This window comes from Gigantopelta aegis, chromosome 11 (genome assembly GCF_016097555.1).
Source record: "Gigantopelta aegis isolate Gae_Host chromosome 11, Gae_host_genome, whole genome shotgun sequence".
NCBI classification, from domain to species: Eukaryota; Metazoa; Mollusca; class Gastropoda; order Neomphalida; family Peltospiridae; genus Gigantopelta; species Gigantopelta aegis.
The window spans coordinates 31,725,492-31,745,870 of record NC_054709.1 but is presented as its reverse complement, the minus strand read 5'-3'; the positions used below and the strand labels follow the sequence as shown (position 1 = coordinate 31,745,870).

At 41.2% G+C, this 20,379-nt stretch overlaps 1 protein-coding gene across 1 annotated transcript in view; it reads right to left on the bottom strand.

The window, feature by feature from the left end:
* LOC121385624 (transient receptor potential cation channel subfamily M member-like 2) overlaps nt 1–20,379 on the bottom strand; it is a 109,427-nt gene that overhangs the window by 23,615 nt on the left and 65,433 nt on the right. The window contains exons 22-26 of the mRNA XM_041516371.1: nt 19,603–19,786; nt 18,432–18,585; nt 8,883–9,073; nt 6,777–6,912; nt 1,789–1,927 (exon numbers count right to left, since the gene is read on the bottom strand). Coding sequence (XP_041372305.1) covers nt 1,789–1,927; nt 6,777–6,912; nt 8,883–9,073; nt 18,432–18,585; nt 19,603–19,786 — 804 coding nt within the window. The remainder of the gene's footprint in view (nt 1–1,788; nt 1,928–6,776; nt 6,913–8,882; nt 9,074–18,431; nt 18,586–19,602; nt 19,787–20,379) is intronic.

The window sequence follows — 20,379 nt, the reverse complement described above, 5'->3', positions numbered from 1 at the left end:
AAATGTTTTATTTAACGACACACTAAACCATTTCAAAAAATTGTAAATGTAACCAGGAGATGACAAATCAAATCACACAGAGCTAGGACTGGGGAAGCCACATTATGTCATGAAATTACTTCTCAAAATGAATGAAAGAAAGAAATGTTTTATTTAACGATGCACTCGACACATGTTATTTATGGTTATATGGTGTCAGATATATGGTTCAGGACCACACAGATATTGAGAGACGAAACCCGGTTGTTGCCATTTCATGGGCTACTCTTTTTCGATTAGCAGCAAGGGATCTTTTATATGCCCCATCCCACAGACAGGGTAATACATACCACATCCTTTGATATGCCAGTCATGGTGCACTGGCTGGAACGAGAAATAGCCCAATGTGCCCATCAATGGGGATTGATTCCAAACCGACTGCGCGTCAAGCGAGCGCTTTACTACTGGGCTACGTCCCGCCCCTGCATATAGATATATTTAACCTTCTGGGGGTGATACGATATATACTGCATGTACTGGCAATGTTAATTCTTACTTCAACAAAAAACAACAGGCATATATCTGCCTATGTGTATTGAGGAGCTCTGCTATTTAATTTTTCAGTTTCGTCAGTGGTAGATACTGTATACCTTCGGCTATATCAGTAAACTTTGGTTCACCAAAAAATTATTTTATAACTTGGGGGGGGGGGGGGGGGGGGGGGGGGGGGGGGGTCGACTTATAACAGGGTGAAAACATTTCACCCAAAAATATTACTGTTTTGGGATAATTTTACAAGTTTTGTTATTGAATTATGCCCTGTATTTACATTCAAATATGTTAATTTGAAACATTTATTTTTTATATAACTAATTTTTTTGGCATTAGACCGGTTTTGGTATGGGCAAAAGGAGTGCAATCTCACTCACATGCCAAGACAGCAGTCCACTTAGTTAAAAATAACAACCATCCCTAATAGCAAAAGTTTAAGCAATACTAACTACCTGTTTCCCGAGTTTATTCTGAAATCTGGTCACTGGCATTAATCATTGTTCAAACAATCTTTTGTTGATGAATAACTTCATGAATATTAATGAGCTTTCCCTAAAAATAACTTATATTGGTCTCTCCAGTTCACTAGGGCTAACGGGACACATGTTATTTGGTACGAAAACCAGTGTACACTCCAAAACAGAGTTATCCTCCTTACATATATTAATATGGTGGCAAGACATGTGATTAACTGATATGGTACTTTCAGTTTTATCCTAATGATCTGTTGATAAATAAAGTTGTTGTCTGTGTACAGAACCACGCTGTACAGTGCCAATGCGGTAACAGTCAAACAACTTTCACTATCTACTAAGGGAATATTTTGTTTTGATGCTATGTGGTTTGATTATAATATTGCGATGTAGGCCTACAAAACGGGGAAAACCCAAGTTTGTAAAATAATTCTCTTTTGTTCAAATATCGTATATATGAGCCATTTATTGTTCTCATGTCCTGAAATAAGAAATACTTCAATATTTATAAGTTGTTTTTCATGGGTCGACTTATAAACAGGTCAATAAAAAATGTACATTTTCATGGCTTGAAATTAGAGGCTCGACTTAATTATAGCCGAGATCGACTTCATTTTCCCGTAAGAATACTTATACTATGTTTCAGAACTATAACGGTTTGTTATTACCTGGTCTTCGAGCACCCCGAGTCTTCTATCAACTACAGGAGATATTTTCAGTTATTACCTGGTCTTCGAGCGCCCCGAGTCTTCTATCAACTACAGGAGATATTTTCAGTTATTACCTGGTCTTCGAGCGCCCCGAGTCTTCTATCAACTACAGGAGATATGTTCATCATCCCCGACTGTCGTGACATGGACAGGCTCTGACCGTTGCTCTGTATCTCCTGTAGTTCATCAATCTTCACCATCACATTGTCCAGTCTGCAGAAACAGAGAAACACTTAAAGTGACAGACATTAGTTTTTAAACACTATGGCATATGTCTCACTATTAAAGTGACAGACCCTAGTTTTTAAACACTACGACGTATTGTTCACTGTTAAAGTGACGGACCCTAGTTTTTAAACACTGTGGCGTATGTCTCACTGTTAAAGTGACGGACCCTAGTTTTTAAACACTGTGACGTATGTCTCACTGTTAAAGTGACAGACGCTAGTTTTTAAACACTACGACGTATTGTTCACTGTTAAAGTGACGGACCCTAGTTTTTAAACACTGTGGCGTATGTCTCACTGTTAAAGTGACGGACCCTAGTTTTTAAATACTACGGAGACCCTAGTTTTTTAATACTACGGCATATTAATGTCTCACTATTAAAGTAACAGACCCTAGTTTTTAAATACTACGGCATATTAATGTCTCACTATTAAAGTAACAGACCCTAATTTTTAAATACTACGGCATATTAATGTCTCACTATTAAAGTAACAGACCCTAGTTTTTAAATACTACGGCATATTAATGTCTCACTATTAAAGTAACAGACCCTAGTTTTTAAATACTACAGCATATTAATGTCTCACTATTAAAGTAACAGACCTTAGTTTTTAAATACTACGGCATATTAATGTCTCACTATTAAAGTAACAGACCCTAGTTTTTTAATACTACGGCGTATTAATGTCTCACTATTAAAGTAACAGACCCTAGTTTTTAAACACTGATGTATTTTTCACTATTAAAGCGACAGACCCTAGTTTTTAAACACTGATGTATTTTTCACTATTAAAGCGACAGACCCTAGTTTTTAAATACTACGGCATATTAATGTCTCACTATTAAAGTAACAGACCCTAGTTTTTAAATACTATGGCATATTAATGTCTCACTATTAAAGTAACAGACCCTAGTTTTTAAATACTACGGCATATTAATGTCTCACTATTAAAGTAACAGACCCTAGTTTTTAAATACTACGGCATATTAATGTCTCACTATTAAAGTAACAGACCCTAGTTTTTAAATACTACGGCATATTAATGTCTCACTATTAAAGTAACAGACCCTAGTTTTTTAATACTACAGCGTATTAATGTCTCACTATTAAAGTAACAGACCCTAGTTTTTAAACACTGATTTATTTTTCACTATTAAAGCGACAGACCCTAGTTTTTAAACACTACGACGTATGTTTCACTATTAAAATGACACCCTAGTTTAAAGTAACAGACCCTAGTTTTTAAATACTACGGCGTATTAATGTCTCACTATTAAAGCGACAGACCCTAGTTTTTAAACACTACGACGTATGTTTCACTATTAAAACGACACCCTAGTTTAAAGTAACAGACCCTAGTTTTTAAATACTACGGCGTATTAATGTCTCACTATTAAAGTGACAGACCCTAGTTTTTAAACACTACGACGTATGTTTCACTATTAAAACGACAGACCCTAGTTTTTAAACACTACAGCGTATTTTTCACTACTGGAGCAGTTTCTTGAACTGAAATCCAGTTCTGTATATCCAAAGTGTTTCTGGTCATCATGGCGTTTCTTATACCCTGAAATCCATTTTTAACATTCACAAACTTCTGCAAAGTAATGGTTATGGAAACGAGCTCCAGTCCATTTTTAACATTCACAAACTTCTGCAAAGTAATGGTTATGGAAACGAGCTCCAGTCCATTTTTAACATTCACAAACTTCTGCAAAGTAATGGTTATGGAAACGAGCTCCAGTCCATTTTTAACATTCACAAACTTCTGCAAAGTAATGGTTATGGAAACGAGCTCCAGTCCATTTTTAAAGGTATTTTCTCATTACAACATCACAGAGACTTTATTCACTTGATTGACCAAATCTGGGTCTGTGTTTAGACTCAAGACTCAAATTATTGAAGACGTCAACCGCATACAATTTGTATGGCGTTGTCATGGCTTTAGACTTTCAGACTCTATTGTAGTCTTAAGTCTAGACTTTAAAAAGTTTTATAAGCAACAGGCCAGGTGTCTATTTTCATAGGCTGAAACTAGGGTCTGTGCCTTTATAGGTCCTTGTCGTTTTTAGGGGTCCCGACACACCAAATGCATCAATGTATCATGATACAACTGGTGACGATACAATACCCTTGCTTGCATGTGAATCAATTCCTATTTTGACCATGTATCGATTCCTATTTTAATTTTGTACAGATTTTTACCAACACCAATTCCTATTTACTGACAAGTTATTTCCGAAAAGGAAAAACAGTGAAGTTACTTCCTCAAAGGAAAGCTTACAGAATTAATGTTTTGCTACTTTGAGCTGTGTTGGGAAAGGAAAAGAATCAATCACTGCTGTGAGGTTTTGGTAAACCACGGCCCTCACATTTTATCCCTTAGGTTGGAACTGCCATATCTATACCTCAGAATGGTGTAATAGGTTCTATTATTTCACCTTAGCATACACACTCTCTACCTGGAGATGGACATCTTGGCTTGGTGCTCCACAATCTGGTACTCACCTGGAGATGGACATCTTCACTTGGTGCTCCACAATCTGGTACTCACTTGGTGCTCCACACTCTGGTACTCACCTGGAGATGGACATCTTCACTTGGTGGTGCTCCACACTCTGGTACTCACCTGGAGATGGACATCTTCACCTGGTGCTCCACACTCTGGTACTCACCTGGAGATGGACATCTTCACCTGGTGCTCCACACTCTGGTACTCACCTGGAGATGGACATCTTCACTTGGTGCTCCACACTCTGGTACTCACCTGGAGATGGACATCTTCACTTGGTGGTGCTCCACACTCTGGTACTCACCTGGAGATGGACATCTTCACCTGGTGCTCCACACTCTGGTACTCACCTGGAGATGGACATCTTCACCTGGTGCTCCACACTCTGGTACTCACCTGGAGATGGACATCTTCACTTGGTGGTGCTCCACACTCTGGTACTCACCTGGAGATGGACATCTTCACTTGGTGGTGCTCCACACTCTGGTACTCACCTGGAGATGGACATCTTCACCTGGTGCTCCACACTCTGGTACTCACCTGGAGATGGACATCTTCACTTGGTGCTCCACACTCTGGTACTCACCTGGAGAATGGACATCTTCACTTGGTGGTGCTCCACACTCTGGTACTCACCTGGAGATGGACATCTTCACCTGGTGCTCCACACTCTGGTACTCACCTGGAGATGGACATCTTCACTTGGTGCTCCACACTCTGGTACTCACCTGGAGATGGACATCTTCACTTGGTGGTGCTCCACACTCTGGTACTCACCTGGAGATGGACATCTTCACTTGGTGGTGCTCCACACTCTGGTACTCACCTGGAGATGGACATCTTCACCTGGTGCTCCACACTCTGGTACTCACCTGGAGATGGACATCTTCACCTGCTGCTCCACACTCTGGTACTCACCTGGAGATGGACATCTTCACCTGGTGCTCCACACTCTGGTACTCACCTGGAGATGGACATCTTCACCTGGTGCTCCACACTCTGGTACTCACCTGGAGATGGACATCTTCACTTGGTGCTCCACACTCTGGTACTCACCTGGAGATGGACATCTTCACTTGGTGGTGCTCCACACTCTGGTACTCACCTGGAGATGGACATCTTCACCTGGTGCTCCACACTCTGGTACTCACCTGGAGATGGACATCTTCACCTGGTGCTCCACACTCTGGTACTCACCTGGAGATGGACATCTTCACCTGCTGCTCCACACTCTGGTACTCACCTGGAGATGGACATCTTCACCTGGTGCTCCACACTCTGGTACTCACCTGGAGATGGACATCTTCACTTGGTGCTTCACACTCTGTTACTCACCTGGAGATGGACATCTTCACTTGGTGCTCCACACTCTGGTACTCACCTGGAGATGGACATCTTCACCTGGTGCTCCACACTCTGGTACTCACCTGGAGATGGACATCTTCACTTGGTGGTGCTCCACACTCTGGTACTCACCTGGAGATGGACATCTTCACCTGGTGCTCCACACTCTGGTACTCACCTGGAGATGGACATCTTCACTTGGTGGTGCTCCACACTCTGGTACTCACCTGGAGATGGACATCTTCACCTGGTGCTCCACACTCTGTTACTCACCTGGAGATGGACATCTCCACCTGGTGTTCCACACTCTGGTACTCACCTGGAGATGGACATCTTCACCTGGTGCACCACACTCTGGTACTCACCTGGAGATGGACATCTTCACTTGGTGGTGCTCCACACTCTGGTACTGACCTGGAGATGGACATCTTCACTTGGTGGTGCTCCACACTCTGGTACTCACCTGGAGATGGACATCTTCACCTGGTGCTCCACACTCTGGTACTCACCTGGAGATGGACATCTTCACTTGGTGGTGCTCCACACTCTGGTACTCACCTGGAGATGGACATCTTCACCTGGTGCTCCACACTCTGGTACTCACCTGGAGATGGACATCTTCACCTGGTGCTCCACACTCTGGTACTCACCTGGAGAATGGACATCTTCACTTGGTGGTGCTCCACACTCTGGTACTCACCTGGAGATGGACATCTTCACTTGGTGCTTCACACTCTGGTACTCACCTGGAGATGGACATCTCCACCTGGTGCTCCACACTCTGGTACTCACCTGGAGAATGGACATCTCCACCTGGTGCTCCACACTCTGGTACTCACCTGGAGATGGACATCTTCACCTGGTGCTCCACACTCTGGTACTCACCTGGAGATGGACATCTCCACCTGGTGCTCCACACTCTGGTACTCACCTGGAGATGGACATCTCCACCTGGTGCTCCACACTCTGGTACTCACCTGGAGATGGACATCTTCACTTGGTGCTCCACACTCTGGTACTCAGCCTGCTCCTCATTGCTGCGGTAGTTGTCGGCGATCACGTTCTCCCACTGCACGAGTTGCTTCTCCTCCAACTTGTTGTCAAACTTCTTCCCTGATAGTCGAAAAAACAGTCAACTAATAAGCGTGTAATAATAATGCAAAGTAAAATTATATACACCACAAAATTAATTAAGGGCCAGTACATAGACTAATGTTTTGCTCCTGTCACATTATTTTAGCACAAAATTAATAACGGTAAACTACTTTTTAACATAAAATGAAGGAATAGGCTATAAAAGGTAAAAATTACACATTTTAAGTAAATATTTCAGGAATTAATACATGTACATGTAGTACGCATTTATCAAGTTATTTTACAGCTGATTTAAATTGGCAGAGTTTGAAAGTACAACATCAAAGTATATACAATGAAACTCCTCTAAACCGGACACCCTAGGGACCAAGACAAATGTCCGGTTTTAAGAGGGATCCTGTTTACAGAGGTTAAGTTCTGTCCTGGTTTTTAAAAAGGGGACTCTGTGAAACGTCCGATTTTGAGGGAATTCCGGTTTACAGAGGGTCCGGTCTTGAGCGGTTTCACTGTATTTGTATCTAAATAAATCATGTTACGTATATTTTAGCTGTAACTGAAAACATAGTGAAAATAAATCAATCAGGTTATGTGACAATTAAGCTAAGCGACAGACTACTGTAACAGTAGTAGCAGTTTATCCTTTTGCTATAAACAGTCACAATAATTATTAATATAAAAACTAGCTACTGAATAAATACAGAATAACTAGTTAATGACGTTCGATATCTGCTTTATCATGTGCAGGTAAGAATGGGAAATTTCACGAGGCTCTGCCAAGCGGAATTTCTCATTTGGCCTGAACAGGATAAGGCAGATATCCGACGTCATTAACTAGTTATTATTTATTATCCTGCAAACCATTAAAAAATAAGGGGAAAAGCTATTATTTCTGTTATTTCAGCCACACTGTATGATGACCTATGTCAAAAGTCATAACCTGCTAGTAGCATTAGGATATTACTTTTCTTTATCCGTCATCATATTCTGTAGTGTTTTCCCTAGCTTGTTCTAGCATGGTGCGGCACCATGCCTCAATAGTCTAGCACCATCTTGCCTTAATCAGTGCCATGCTGCCCTGTGTCTGAACAAGCCTTTTTCAGTAATTAATTCTAAAATTGCCACACCCAAATATTTATTATTAATTCATAAAATATGCCTTTTATATCTTTTGCCATTCATTTATTAAAGCAAGCACATAAATTACATTGATGTTTATTTCAATTAATTTTGTGTATTTTTAATGAAAAACAAGTGCCCCGAAAATGGTGAAAATGCCCCAAAAGTGTTTGGTCTATAGAACTGGTGGTTGCAGGATAAAAGATTATTTCCTGCCAAATGTTATGTCCAATTTTCTTTGAAAGTCGTTGTCCCCAAGTTTCAACCCATGAAAATTAACACTCAGTTTGAATGATCACCTGTAAACATTTGGATAAAGTTACAACGTACGGAGTGAAACAAGAGTCTGTGATGTTGAAACAGTGAAATACCCTTAAAGAGTAGACTTATAGAGCTTATATTCATAAACCTTACTTCTCAGAGGTTTATGTATGCATGTGCATTTTTTAAAAATATGAAACCAATTTTTTTGTGGTATTATAAAACACATGGATGACCGGAAACACTTCGGATATAGAGAAATGGATAGTCGAAACAACAAAATCTAATTAATATATCTGATTTTCAGCTATTAAACACAGCTCTAATAGTGAAAAATATGCTGTAGTGTTTAAAAACTAGGGTGTGTCCCTTTAACTACTAAACTGAATACAGCAACGTACAACACAAAGGATGCAGAACTACATATTGGCTAATTGGGTGTCACAAATGGTTCATATATTTTCATATACTTACCATTTGTGACACCCAATAGCTGATATGTATTTTTGTGCTGGGGTGTTGTTAAACATTCATTCATTCAACAAGAGACGGCTAGCAATTTTTTTTTTAAATTGGGAAAAAAAAGCCATTCTACAAGGGAGGTAACTCACGTAGATCACTGGACTGCTCTGTGAGTAAACAGCAGCACCTACAGATGGTATACTTGAAGAACTGCCACAGGTGGGTGAATATAATGAAGGGGGGAGGAAGCGGTGGGCGGGAGTGGTACTCCACGACCAGCAGGAAGCGATGGTAGTTCCAGTAGTCGTTCGTCTTGTCCTGGATCTTCTGGAACGTGTAACTGGGAACCAAAACGGAAACAAAACGGTGCAACAACAAAAACGTAAAGAAACAAAAGTAATAAACAACACAAGAACAGATAAGGAACATGAAACTAAGTACTACAAGCAGACCTGTGAATTTAATCCTGTGAGAACAATCTTTTTCGTTTCCGTTTTGCTCAAGCACATATCTAAGGTTGATGATAGTCACTTTTCGCACCCTTGTTTTGGCTTCGTGCACAATAAATATAACATATCTTACCATAATTTCACTTGAAATCCGTATTTCGTAAAAGTACAATTTTTTAATCACAAGATTTTCTTGAAACACATTCATGTGCATTAGTAATGTTCAAACAAAAACAATTCAATAGCAATTTTGCATTGTAATTTTTCCAGCATTCTTAAATGTAGTCATTGGTATATATTAAAAAAAAATCTTTAACAGCACCACTAGTCTAAGAGTTGTTTTATATGCAGATAAGAACTAGACAAAATGATTGAAAAAAAAAAAAAAAATCCTTATTCGACCAAATGTTTGAATAATTTCACACCATTATTATGTTAAAGCCTTCTTAACATTTATTTATACCAAGATGCTACATGTATGAAAGGGGAGGAACTTACAAATCACAGAAAATTATATAATTAATCTACATTGTAACATACAAAAATAACAAAACATAAAACTACCAAAAACAAAAACAGAAACGAAAACCACCCTAGAAACGTATCTACATATACAAAGTGTTATGTGCCAATGACGACAACAAAGTCAACACAAGAATTAAGTGAGGATTTTACAACACCTAGCTAACAGCCAGCTATACAGACCGGTGCACTCTAACACCCTCACTTACGAAACTTGGGGTTTCTAAATTTGTTTCTATGACAACAACTGTCAAAGATGATTTTAATGTGCTCCAGGATAATCACAGGGGGAGGTAATGCTGGGCGGCTGCAGTATTCTAATATAACGTGCAGGCGGACAAACTTCCAGATACTATCGGTATTCTGCTGCATCTGTTCGAACACGTAACTGAAATTTTGAGATATTAGATAATTATGAATCATTTTATTCTGAAAAAAAAGAAACCCACAAATGATATGAAGATTATAAAGAGTGTTCTCTTTCAAGAAGTAATTCTTTACTAAACAACTTACAGTAATTATGTGAGTGGAAATTTAGACCTATAAATCTAACAGTTTAATGCAGACCTATAACTAAAATTGTAATGGAAACCTACATGTATAAGAGTAATATAAATTTCATATAAAGGTGTAACACATACATGTAGGTCAAAAGTAAATGTGAAAATTTCATGTGCTTGAGCTTGAACTTTTTTAACATGCCCCATATACCACTAAGGTTTCAGGCATGTCCATCCCAGGTCCTGTCTCTGGATAGCCAGGGACTTCACCCGGGACAGAACATTAAGAGGAGAATTTAGAATATATAGAAGTAATATTACTTCAAAAAATGACAATGGGGACATTACTAATTTAAGTGAGCATGCCTAATATACTCTTCAAAAAAAGAAACGCAAAAGGGTACAAATGGGTTATAACTCCGATTTTATGTTTCCTACTGGTTCATGCTTTGTGAATATAAGGTCATTGCATGTCCCAAACACATTCCCACGGTTACATTCGATAAAACGCAGCTACTGTACAATAAAGTTCCAAAATGTGAATATTCGCAAAAACGCAGCCACATGCAAACCATGTCACCACTGCACGTGCGTTGTCTGCACATGCAACATGAACACCGACAGTATAAAAGTGCAGGGTGTTCGCTTGCCTGGCCTCTGTATCTGACCGACAGTTGACAATCCAGGACATGCCACGTCTCAGTGAACCGCAGAGAAACAATGCCATCGGCCGACTAGACGCAGGCGAATCCAGAACGGCCGTTGCCAGGGCATTCCATGTGTCCCCAAACACCATCTCCAGACTGTGGGACCGTTACCAGCAACATGGATCAACACGTGACCTCCCTAGATCCGGTCGACCACGGGTCCGCTACATCCGGGTACGCCACCTTCGGGAATGATTGACTACTGCCACCTCCACAGCCGCAGCAATATCAGGTTTGCGCAGGATATCCGACCAGACCGTACGGAACTGCCTACGTGAGGTAGGAATTCGTGCCAGACGTCCAGTTCGAGGTGTCATCTTAACACCACAACACCGTCGACTCCGACTGCAGTGGTGCCAGATTCATCGACAATGGCCTCAACTGCGATGGAGACAGGTGTGGTTCAGTGACGAGTCCCGATTTCTGCTCCGACGTCATGATGGAAGATGTCGCGTGTATAGGCGTCGTGGTGAACGTTATGCGGCAAACTGCGTGCAGGAAGTGGACAGATTCAGCGGGGGTAGTGTCATGGTGTGGGCAGCCATCTCACACACTGGCAGAACTGACCTGGTCCACGTGCAGGGCAACCTGAATGCACAGGGCTACATTGACCAGATCCTCCGGCCACACATCGTTCCAGTTATGGCCAACGCCAACGCAGTGTTCCAACATGACAACGCCAGGCCTCACACAGCACGTCTCACAACGGCTTTCCTACAGAACAACAACATTAATGTCCTTCCTTGGCCATCGATATCACCGGATTTGAACCCAATTGAGCATCTATGGGACGAGTTGGACCGACGCCTCCGACAGCGACAACCACAGCCCCAGACCCTGCCCGAGCTGGCAGCAGCCTTGCAGGCCGAGTGGGCCACCATCCCCCGGGACGTCATCCGTACTCTGGTTGCTTCAATGGGCAGGCGGTGCCAGGCAGTTGTCAACACACGCGGAGGCCTCACCCGGTATTGACTCCAGATGACCTTGACCTTGGTGGTGTGTCCTATCACTTACTCACAATGGACTAGAGTGAATTGTGAACAATCCTGCAACATTTGGTAATTATCGGACTCACCATTCAATAATTAAATCAATTCTCCAAATGTTACGACAATGTGGTTTTGCGTTTCTTCTTTTGAAGAGTATAGTAATATAGTTGTCCTAAATTTGAACTCACTGAGAAATTTTTGTGCAATTTTTATAACAGGCTACCTAAAAATGAAATTACTTTATTTATTTATTTATTTTTACCATTATTTATTCCATGTACACCTAAAAGTAAAAGTGTAACATATAGGCCTAAATCTGAAATGTCATTGTACACCTCAATGTAGAAGTTTAACATAGGCCTAAATCTGAAATATTTATGTACACCTGAATGTAGAAGTTTAATATATATAGGCCTAAATCTGAAAAACTGATGTTTAAAATTGGCCTAAATATACTGAACCACAAAAGAAACGCGAGATTTTTAAATGTCATTTCTATATGGTAAATTATAACAATTTATTTCGGGGATGTAACTGTCAATATTACAAGACATGCTGGTTTATGACTGAGACCCAAATTGCAGGTACCCTTTCAACTTTCCATGAAACGAAACGCCAAAACGCACCTGTCTCGAAGGCCGTGGGTGGCAGTCGCAAACAATTGTCATGAAAACCGAAATGCACGTGCATCTCGTGGAGGTTATGGGTATAAAAACCAACTTGAACCGCATTCCTGGCATTCGTAATTTGCACGCATCAGGTATGACCCGATTGTCAGCAGCGCAGAGAGAACAAGCTATCGGCCGATTGCAAGCCGGGCAGCGTGCCCTGGTTGTTGCTAATGCTTACAATGTCCATGTCAGCACCATCCATCGTCTACAGCAGCGGTACATCAACACCAACAGCACTGCAGACAGTCACCGCAGCGGGCGCCCCCGGGTGACCACGCCCAGGCAGGACCGCTACATCAACCAGCAACACCTCCATGATCGCTTCAGAACGGCCAGCATGACAGCTTGCGCGACCATTGGCACTGAACAGCGACCCATCAGTGACGACACGGTACGACGTCGACTGGCCGCCAACAACCTGTTTTGCCGACGTCCCGCTCGAGGACCTGTCCTCACCACCCGCCACCGTCAGACACAACTACAGTGGGCTACACAGCACCAACATTGGCGGCATCAACAATGGAGGTTGATAGTCTTCTCTGACGAGAGCCGGTACTGCGTTTCCAACTCGGATGGCAGAGTGAGGGTGTGGCGTAGGAGGGGTGAACGCTACAGAGACGCATGTGTCCTGGAGAGAGACCCGTGGGGTGGCCAAAGCATCATGGTTTGGGGTGCTATAGGCCTGAATCAGAGAATTGGGCCCCATTTGTTCCAAAATGTTGGTGCAGGCAGAGGGAATGGCATCACAGCGCAGCGCTACGTTGACCAGATTCTAACACCTCACATAGTGCCCTTCTTCACGCGTCACCATAACCACGTGTTCCAGCAGGATAATGCTCGCCCCCACACGGCCAGGATCACCATGGACTTCCTGCGTCAGCACAACATCAGAACCATGCCGTGGCCGGCTCTCAGCCCTGATTTGAACCCGATTGAACACCTGTGGGATGAAATCCAGAGACGGCTTAACCAGGTGGTCCCACGGCCGACAACTCGTGTGCAACTGGAGGCAGCTTTCCTGAGGGTGTGGGCACAGGTGCCAATGGCTTTTGTGAACCGCCTCGTGCACTCCATGTACCGACGGTGTATGGCCGTTTTGAACACCCAGGGAGGACATACACGGTATTGAACATGTCACGCCCTACAATCTCGATGTGCTGGATCCCCCCACTACCTGAACACAGGCAAACGACCCAGAGACTGTGGTCAAAGTGCATCCAATAAATTGACTTTATCAGATTTTTCAAAATTTATCTTTGATATTAATAAACTGAAACATATTTTCTCAGCCACACATGTGTCGCGTTTCTTTTGCGGTTCAGTATATAAAAGTTTAATGGCATCTGAATATAAAAGATGAACATGTGCCTGAATATCAAAATGTAATGCAGACCTACATGTAAATGTAAAAACTAAATTAGCTAGACCTCACTGTAAAAACCTGATCAAGACCTAATATAAAAATGTAAAACAGGACCTACATGTAAATGCAAACTCTCAATGTAAACTAACTGTTAACATGCAGAAGTAGGTCAGGGGTGGATGCAGGAAATATTTTGTGGGGGGTGGGTAGGTGGGTGTGTGTGACTAACACGATAAGGGAACATCCCAATAAAAAAAACAAAGTTTTAAAACGGGAGCACTTGAATATTTTGTAAAAGGTCGGATCCCGTAATTCCACAAACCCCACCCCACTGAGCTACATCCCGTCTCCAAGACAAGACATCCCACTGACCTGAACTTGTCATGAGTAGATTATACATTACAATGTTTGAACACAAGACGTCCCACTGACCTGAACATGGCGATGAGTAGATTATACATTACAATGTTTGAACACAACAACACACAAGACTTCCCACTGACCTGAACATGGCGATGAGTAGATTATACATTACAATGTTTGAACACAACAACACACAAGACGTCCCACTGACCTGAACATGGCGATGAGTAGATTATACATTACAATGTTTGAACACAAGACACAAAGCTTCCCACTGACCTGAACATGGCGATGAGTAGATTATACATTACAATGTTTGAACACAACAACACACAAGACTTCCCACTGACCTGAACATTGTGATGAGTAGATTATACATTACAATGTTTGAACACAACAAAACACAAGACTTCCCACTGACCTGAACATGGCGATGAGTAGATTATACATTACAATGTTTGAACAAAGACACAAGGCTTCCCACTGACCTGAACATGGCGATGAGTAGATTATACACTACAATGTTTGAACACAACAAGACACAAGGCGTCCCACTGACCTGAACATGGCGATGAGTAGATTATACAACAATGTTTGAACACAAGGACACAAGGCGTCCCACTGACCTGAACATGGCCACACTGACCTGAACATGGCGATGAGTAGATTATACATTACAATGTTTGAACACAACAAGACACAAGGCTTCCCACTGACCTGAACATGGTGATGAGTAGATTATACATTACAATGTTTGAACACAACAAGAACACAAGACATTACAATGTTTGAACACAACAAGACTGACCTGAACATGGCGATGAGTAGATTATACATTACAATGTTTGAACACAACAAGACACAAGGCTTCCCACTGACCTGAACATGGTGATGAGTAGATTATACATTACAATGTTTGAAAACAAGATGTCCCACTGACCTGAACATGGCGATGAGTAGATTATACACTACAATGTTTGAACACAACAAGACACAAGGCTTCCCACTGACCTGAACATGGCGATGAGTAGATTATACACTACAATGTTTGAACACAACAAGACACAAGGCGTCCCACTGACCTGAACATGGCGATGAGTAGATTATACACTACAATGTTTGAACACAACAAGACACAAGGCGTCCCACTGACCTGAACATGGCGATGAGTAGATTATACACTACAATGTTTGAACACAACAAGACACAAGGCTTCCCACTGACCTGAACATGGCGATGAGTAGATTATACACTACAATGTTTGAACCTGACCTGAACATGGCGATGAGTAGATTATACACTACAATGTTTGAACACAACAAGACACAAGGCTTCCCACTGACCTGAACATTGAGTAGATTATACATGAGTAGATTATACACTACAATGTTTGAACACAACAAGACACAAGGCTCCCACTGACCTGAACATGGCGATGAGTAGATTATACACTACAATGTTTGAACACAACAAGACACAAGACGTCCCACTGACCTGAACATGGCGATGAGTAGATTATACATTACAATGTTTGAACACAACAAGACACAAGGCTTCCCACTGACCTGAACATGGCGATGAGTAGATTATACACTACAATGTTTGAACACAACAAGACACAAGGCTTCCCACTGACCTGAACATGGCGATGATTATACACTACAATGTTTGAACACAACAAGACACAAGGCGTCCCACTGTAGATTATACACTACAATGTTTGAACACAACAAGACACAAGGCTTCCCACTGACCTGAACATGGCGATGAGTAGATTATACACTACAATGTTTGAACACAACAACACACAAGGCTTCCCACTGACCTGAACATGGCGATGCGATGAGTAGATTTATACACTACAATGTTTGAACACAACAAGACACAAGGCTTCCCACTGACCTGAACATGGCGATGAGTAGATTATACATTACAATGTTTGAACACAACAAGACACAAGGCTTCCCACTGACCTGAACATGGCGATGAGTAGATTATACACTACAATGTTTGAACACAACAAGACACAAGGCTTCCCACTGACCTGAACATGGCGATGAGTAGATTATACACTACAATGTTTGAACACAACAAGACACAAGGCTTCCCACTGACCTGAACATGGCGATGAGTAGATTATACACTACAATGTTTGAACACAAGACACAAGGCTTCCCACTGACCTGAACATGGCGATGAGTAGATTATACACTACAATGTTTGAACACAACAAGACACAAGGCTTCCCACTGACCTGAACATGGCGATGAGTAGATTATACATTACAATGTTTGAACACAACAAGACACAAGGCTTCCCACTGACCTGAACATGGCGATGAGTAGATTATACACTACAATGTTTGAACACAACAAGACACAAGGCTTCCCACTGACCTGAACATGGCGATGAGTAGATTATACACTACAATGTTTGAACACAACAAGACACAAGGCGTCCCACTGACCTGAACATGGCGATGAGTAGATTATACATTACAATGTTTGAACACAACAAGACACAAGGCGTCCCACTGACCTGAACATGGCGATGAGTAGATTATACACTACAATGTTTGAACACAACAAGACACAAGGCGTCCCACTGACCTGAACATGGCGATGAGTAGATTATACACTACAATGTTTGAACACAACAAGACACAAGGCGTCCCACTGACCTGAACATGGCGATGAGTAGATTATACACTACAATGTTTGAACACGAGACGTCCCACTGACCTGAACATGGCGATGAGTAGATTATACATTACAATGTTTGAACACAACAACACACAAGGCTTCCCACTGACCTGAACATGGCGATGAGTAGATTATACACTACAATGTTTGAACACAAGACACAAGGCTTCCCACTGACCTGAACATGGCGATGAGTAGATTATACATTACAATGTTTGAACACAACACTGACAACACAAGACTTCCCACTGACCTGAACATGGCGATGAGTAGATTATACACTACAATGTTTGAACACAACAAGACACAAGGCGTCCCACTGACCTGAACATGGCGATGAGTAGATTATACACTACAATGTTTGAACACAACAAGACACAAGGCGTCCCACTGACCTGAACATGGCGATGAGTAGATTATACATTACAATGTTTGAACACAACAAGACACAAGGCTTCCCACTGACCTGAACATGGCGATGAGTAGATTATACACTACAATGTTTGAACACAACAAGACACAAGGCGTCCCACTGACCTGAACATGGCGATGAGTAGATTATACACTACAATGTTTGAACACAACAAGACACAAGGCTTCCCACTGACCTGAACATGGCGATGAGTAGATTATACATTACAATGTTTGAACACAACAAGACACAAGGCGTCCCACTGACCTGAACATGGCGATGAGTAGATTATACACTACAATGTTTGAACACAACAAGACACAAGGCTTCCCACTGACCTGAACATGGCGATGAGTAGATTATACACTACAATGTTTGAACACAACAAGACACAAGGCTTCCCACTGACCTGAACATGGCGATGAGTAGATTATACACTACAATGTTTGAACACAACAAGACACAAGGCTTCCCACTGACCTGAACATTGTCATGAGTAGATTATACATTACAATGTTTGAACACAACAACACACAAGGCTTCTCACTGATCGACCTGAAAATGGCGATGAGTAGATTATACATCAAGGGATCTGTTATATGCACCATGCCACAGACATGATAGCACATACCACAGCTTTTGATACAATAAGACACTGACCTGAACATGGCGATGAGTAGGTTGAACACCATCACACAGACATGAAAGCACATACCACAGCCTTTGATACAACAAGACACTGATCTGAATGTGGCGATGAGTAGATTATACAGTACAGTGTTTGAACACAGACATGAAAGCACATACCACAGCCTTTGATACAACAAGACACTGACCTGAATGTGGCGATGAGTAGATTATACAGTACAATGTTTGAACACAGACATGAAACCACATACCACAGCCTTTGATACAACAAGACACTGACCTGAATGTGGCGATGAGTAGATTATACAGTACAATGTTTGAACACAGACATGAAACCACATACCACAGCCTTTGATACAACAAGACACTGACCTGAACATCGCGATGAGCAGGTTTAGCAGCAGGACATTGGTGAGGAGGATATAGATGCCCATCAGGACGGGAACCAGGTACCTCCCAACCGTCGACGGACACCGCACTGCCTTGTGGTCTGCGTACAGTAGTGGGTCGCTTGTACACTCAACACCTACATGGGTTTATTAACAAACAAAGATAAAATTGGTTCTGTTAACAACACCACTAGAACACATCCATTTGTTTAGGATTAGCTAAAGGAGAATTGTTTTTAAATTTGTTTATCAATGTCTATCGGAGAAGTTAAAATTTGTTCTGTTTAGCAGCACCACTAGAACATATTCATTTGTTTAGGATTAGCAAATGCAGAATTGTTTTTAAATTTGTTTATCAATGACTATTGGAGAAGTCAAAGTTTGTTCTGTTTAACAGCACCATTAGAACACATTTATTTAATTAGCATTAGTCAATGGAAAATGTTTTTTCAATTACTTTACCAAAGGCTATTGGAGAATTTGTTTATCAATGACTATCAGAGCAGTTAAAGTTGGTTTTGTTTAATGACACCACTAGAGCATATCTGATTTATTATTCATCAGCTATTGGAGAAGTTAAAGTGATCGGTGATAAACGTGAGTGTGTTGGTTGTAAAACAAAACAGTTTCATCTGGGCAAAAAATATTTGCAATTTTATTTCATCTAGTACAACCGTGTCGAAAAAGTACTCAAATTTTGTGCGGAACTACGATAGTCATAGACACTACCCGTTATCTCAGAAATGTGCAGCTTGACCCCCAAATTTTTCTGATTCACTTTAAGGGTGATGGGTGGTAGTATTTATATACATGGTGTTTATGTCGATTGATACGCTGCAGGGCCCCGTTCCACGAAGCCATCTTAGCGCTAAGATCATCTTAAGGGCATAAGGTAGCTATGCACATACGATGATCTTAGGGCTAAGATTGTTTCGTGGAACGGGCCCCTGGTAGGAGTTTTAGCCACATGTTACTATTGTCGTCTATGGGATTTGATTTGGTGGTATACACCCTTTAAGGGTGAGGGGTGGTAGTAATTATATTTGTGGTGTTTATATTGATCGATATACTGCAGGTAGGAGTTTTAGCCACTATGTTACCATTGTCGTCTATGGGATTTGATTTGGTGGTATACACCCTGTAATTGATCTCACCATCGACGGCTTCGAGCTCGTTAAGGAACAACTCTCCGTACACAGTCCAGTAGGCCTTGCGAATCGTGTAGAACAGCAGGTAGGGGTCAAAGGGCGTGTTCGGGTAGAGGATCGCCTCGGACGCAATCGCGTACGCCAGGATAAACACCATCAGGATGATTACAAATGACAGCAGATCTTCCAGCTGCAAACACAACACATCGTCTATTAATTTGAAGAAGTAAATGTACCACCTACATGAACCTATACAACTGTGTAGTTGGTCAAACAAAATGTGACATAATTAAACAAGAATTGCATGGAATTAAATGTGTCAATTCAGTTTAATTGATAGTTGCATCCATAAGATATTCATCTCAATACATATTTTTTTAAATATTAATAAAAACACAACAATTTAACTTTTTTTTTATTAAATAACAAAAATTACAATAATTTTTTTAATGAATCAAGTTTGATTGATCAAGGACTTAATCAAGAAATGGAGATAAATGTGAAACTTTACGATTGCATGAGCTAAATTTTTGCAAAAGTTGATAAAATCATTACATCTGCCATTGGGAAATTAATACCTAATGTACATGTATAGGCCTACATCTTATCGTTTCACTCCTTGAAGGCGAGACAGTAAAACTAATTAAGTAGATATGTCATTTGCTTGTGAAATACACTTTCCCAGAATCTTCAATACACAGATCAACTCTGTTTAACAAATGTAGGCCTAATTCCATTTTGTTTTTATTATTATTTTAATTTAATTTAATTAATTTTATTGAT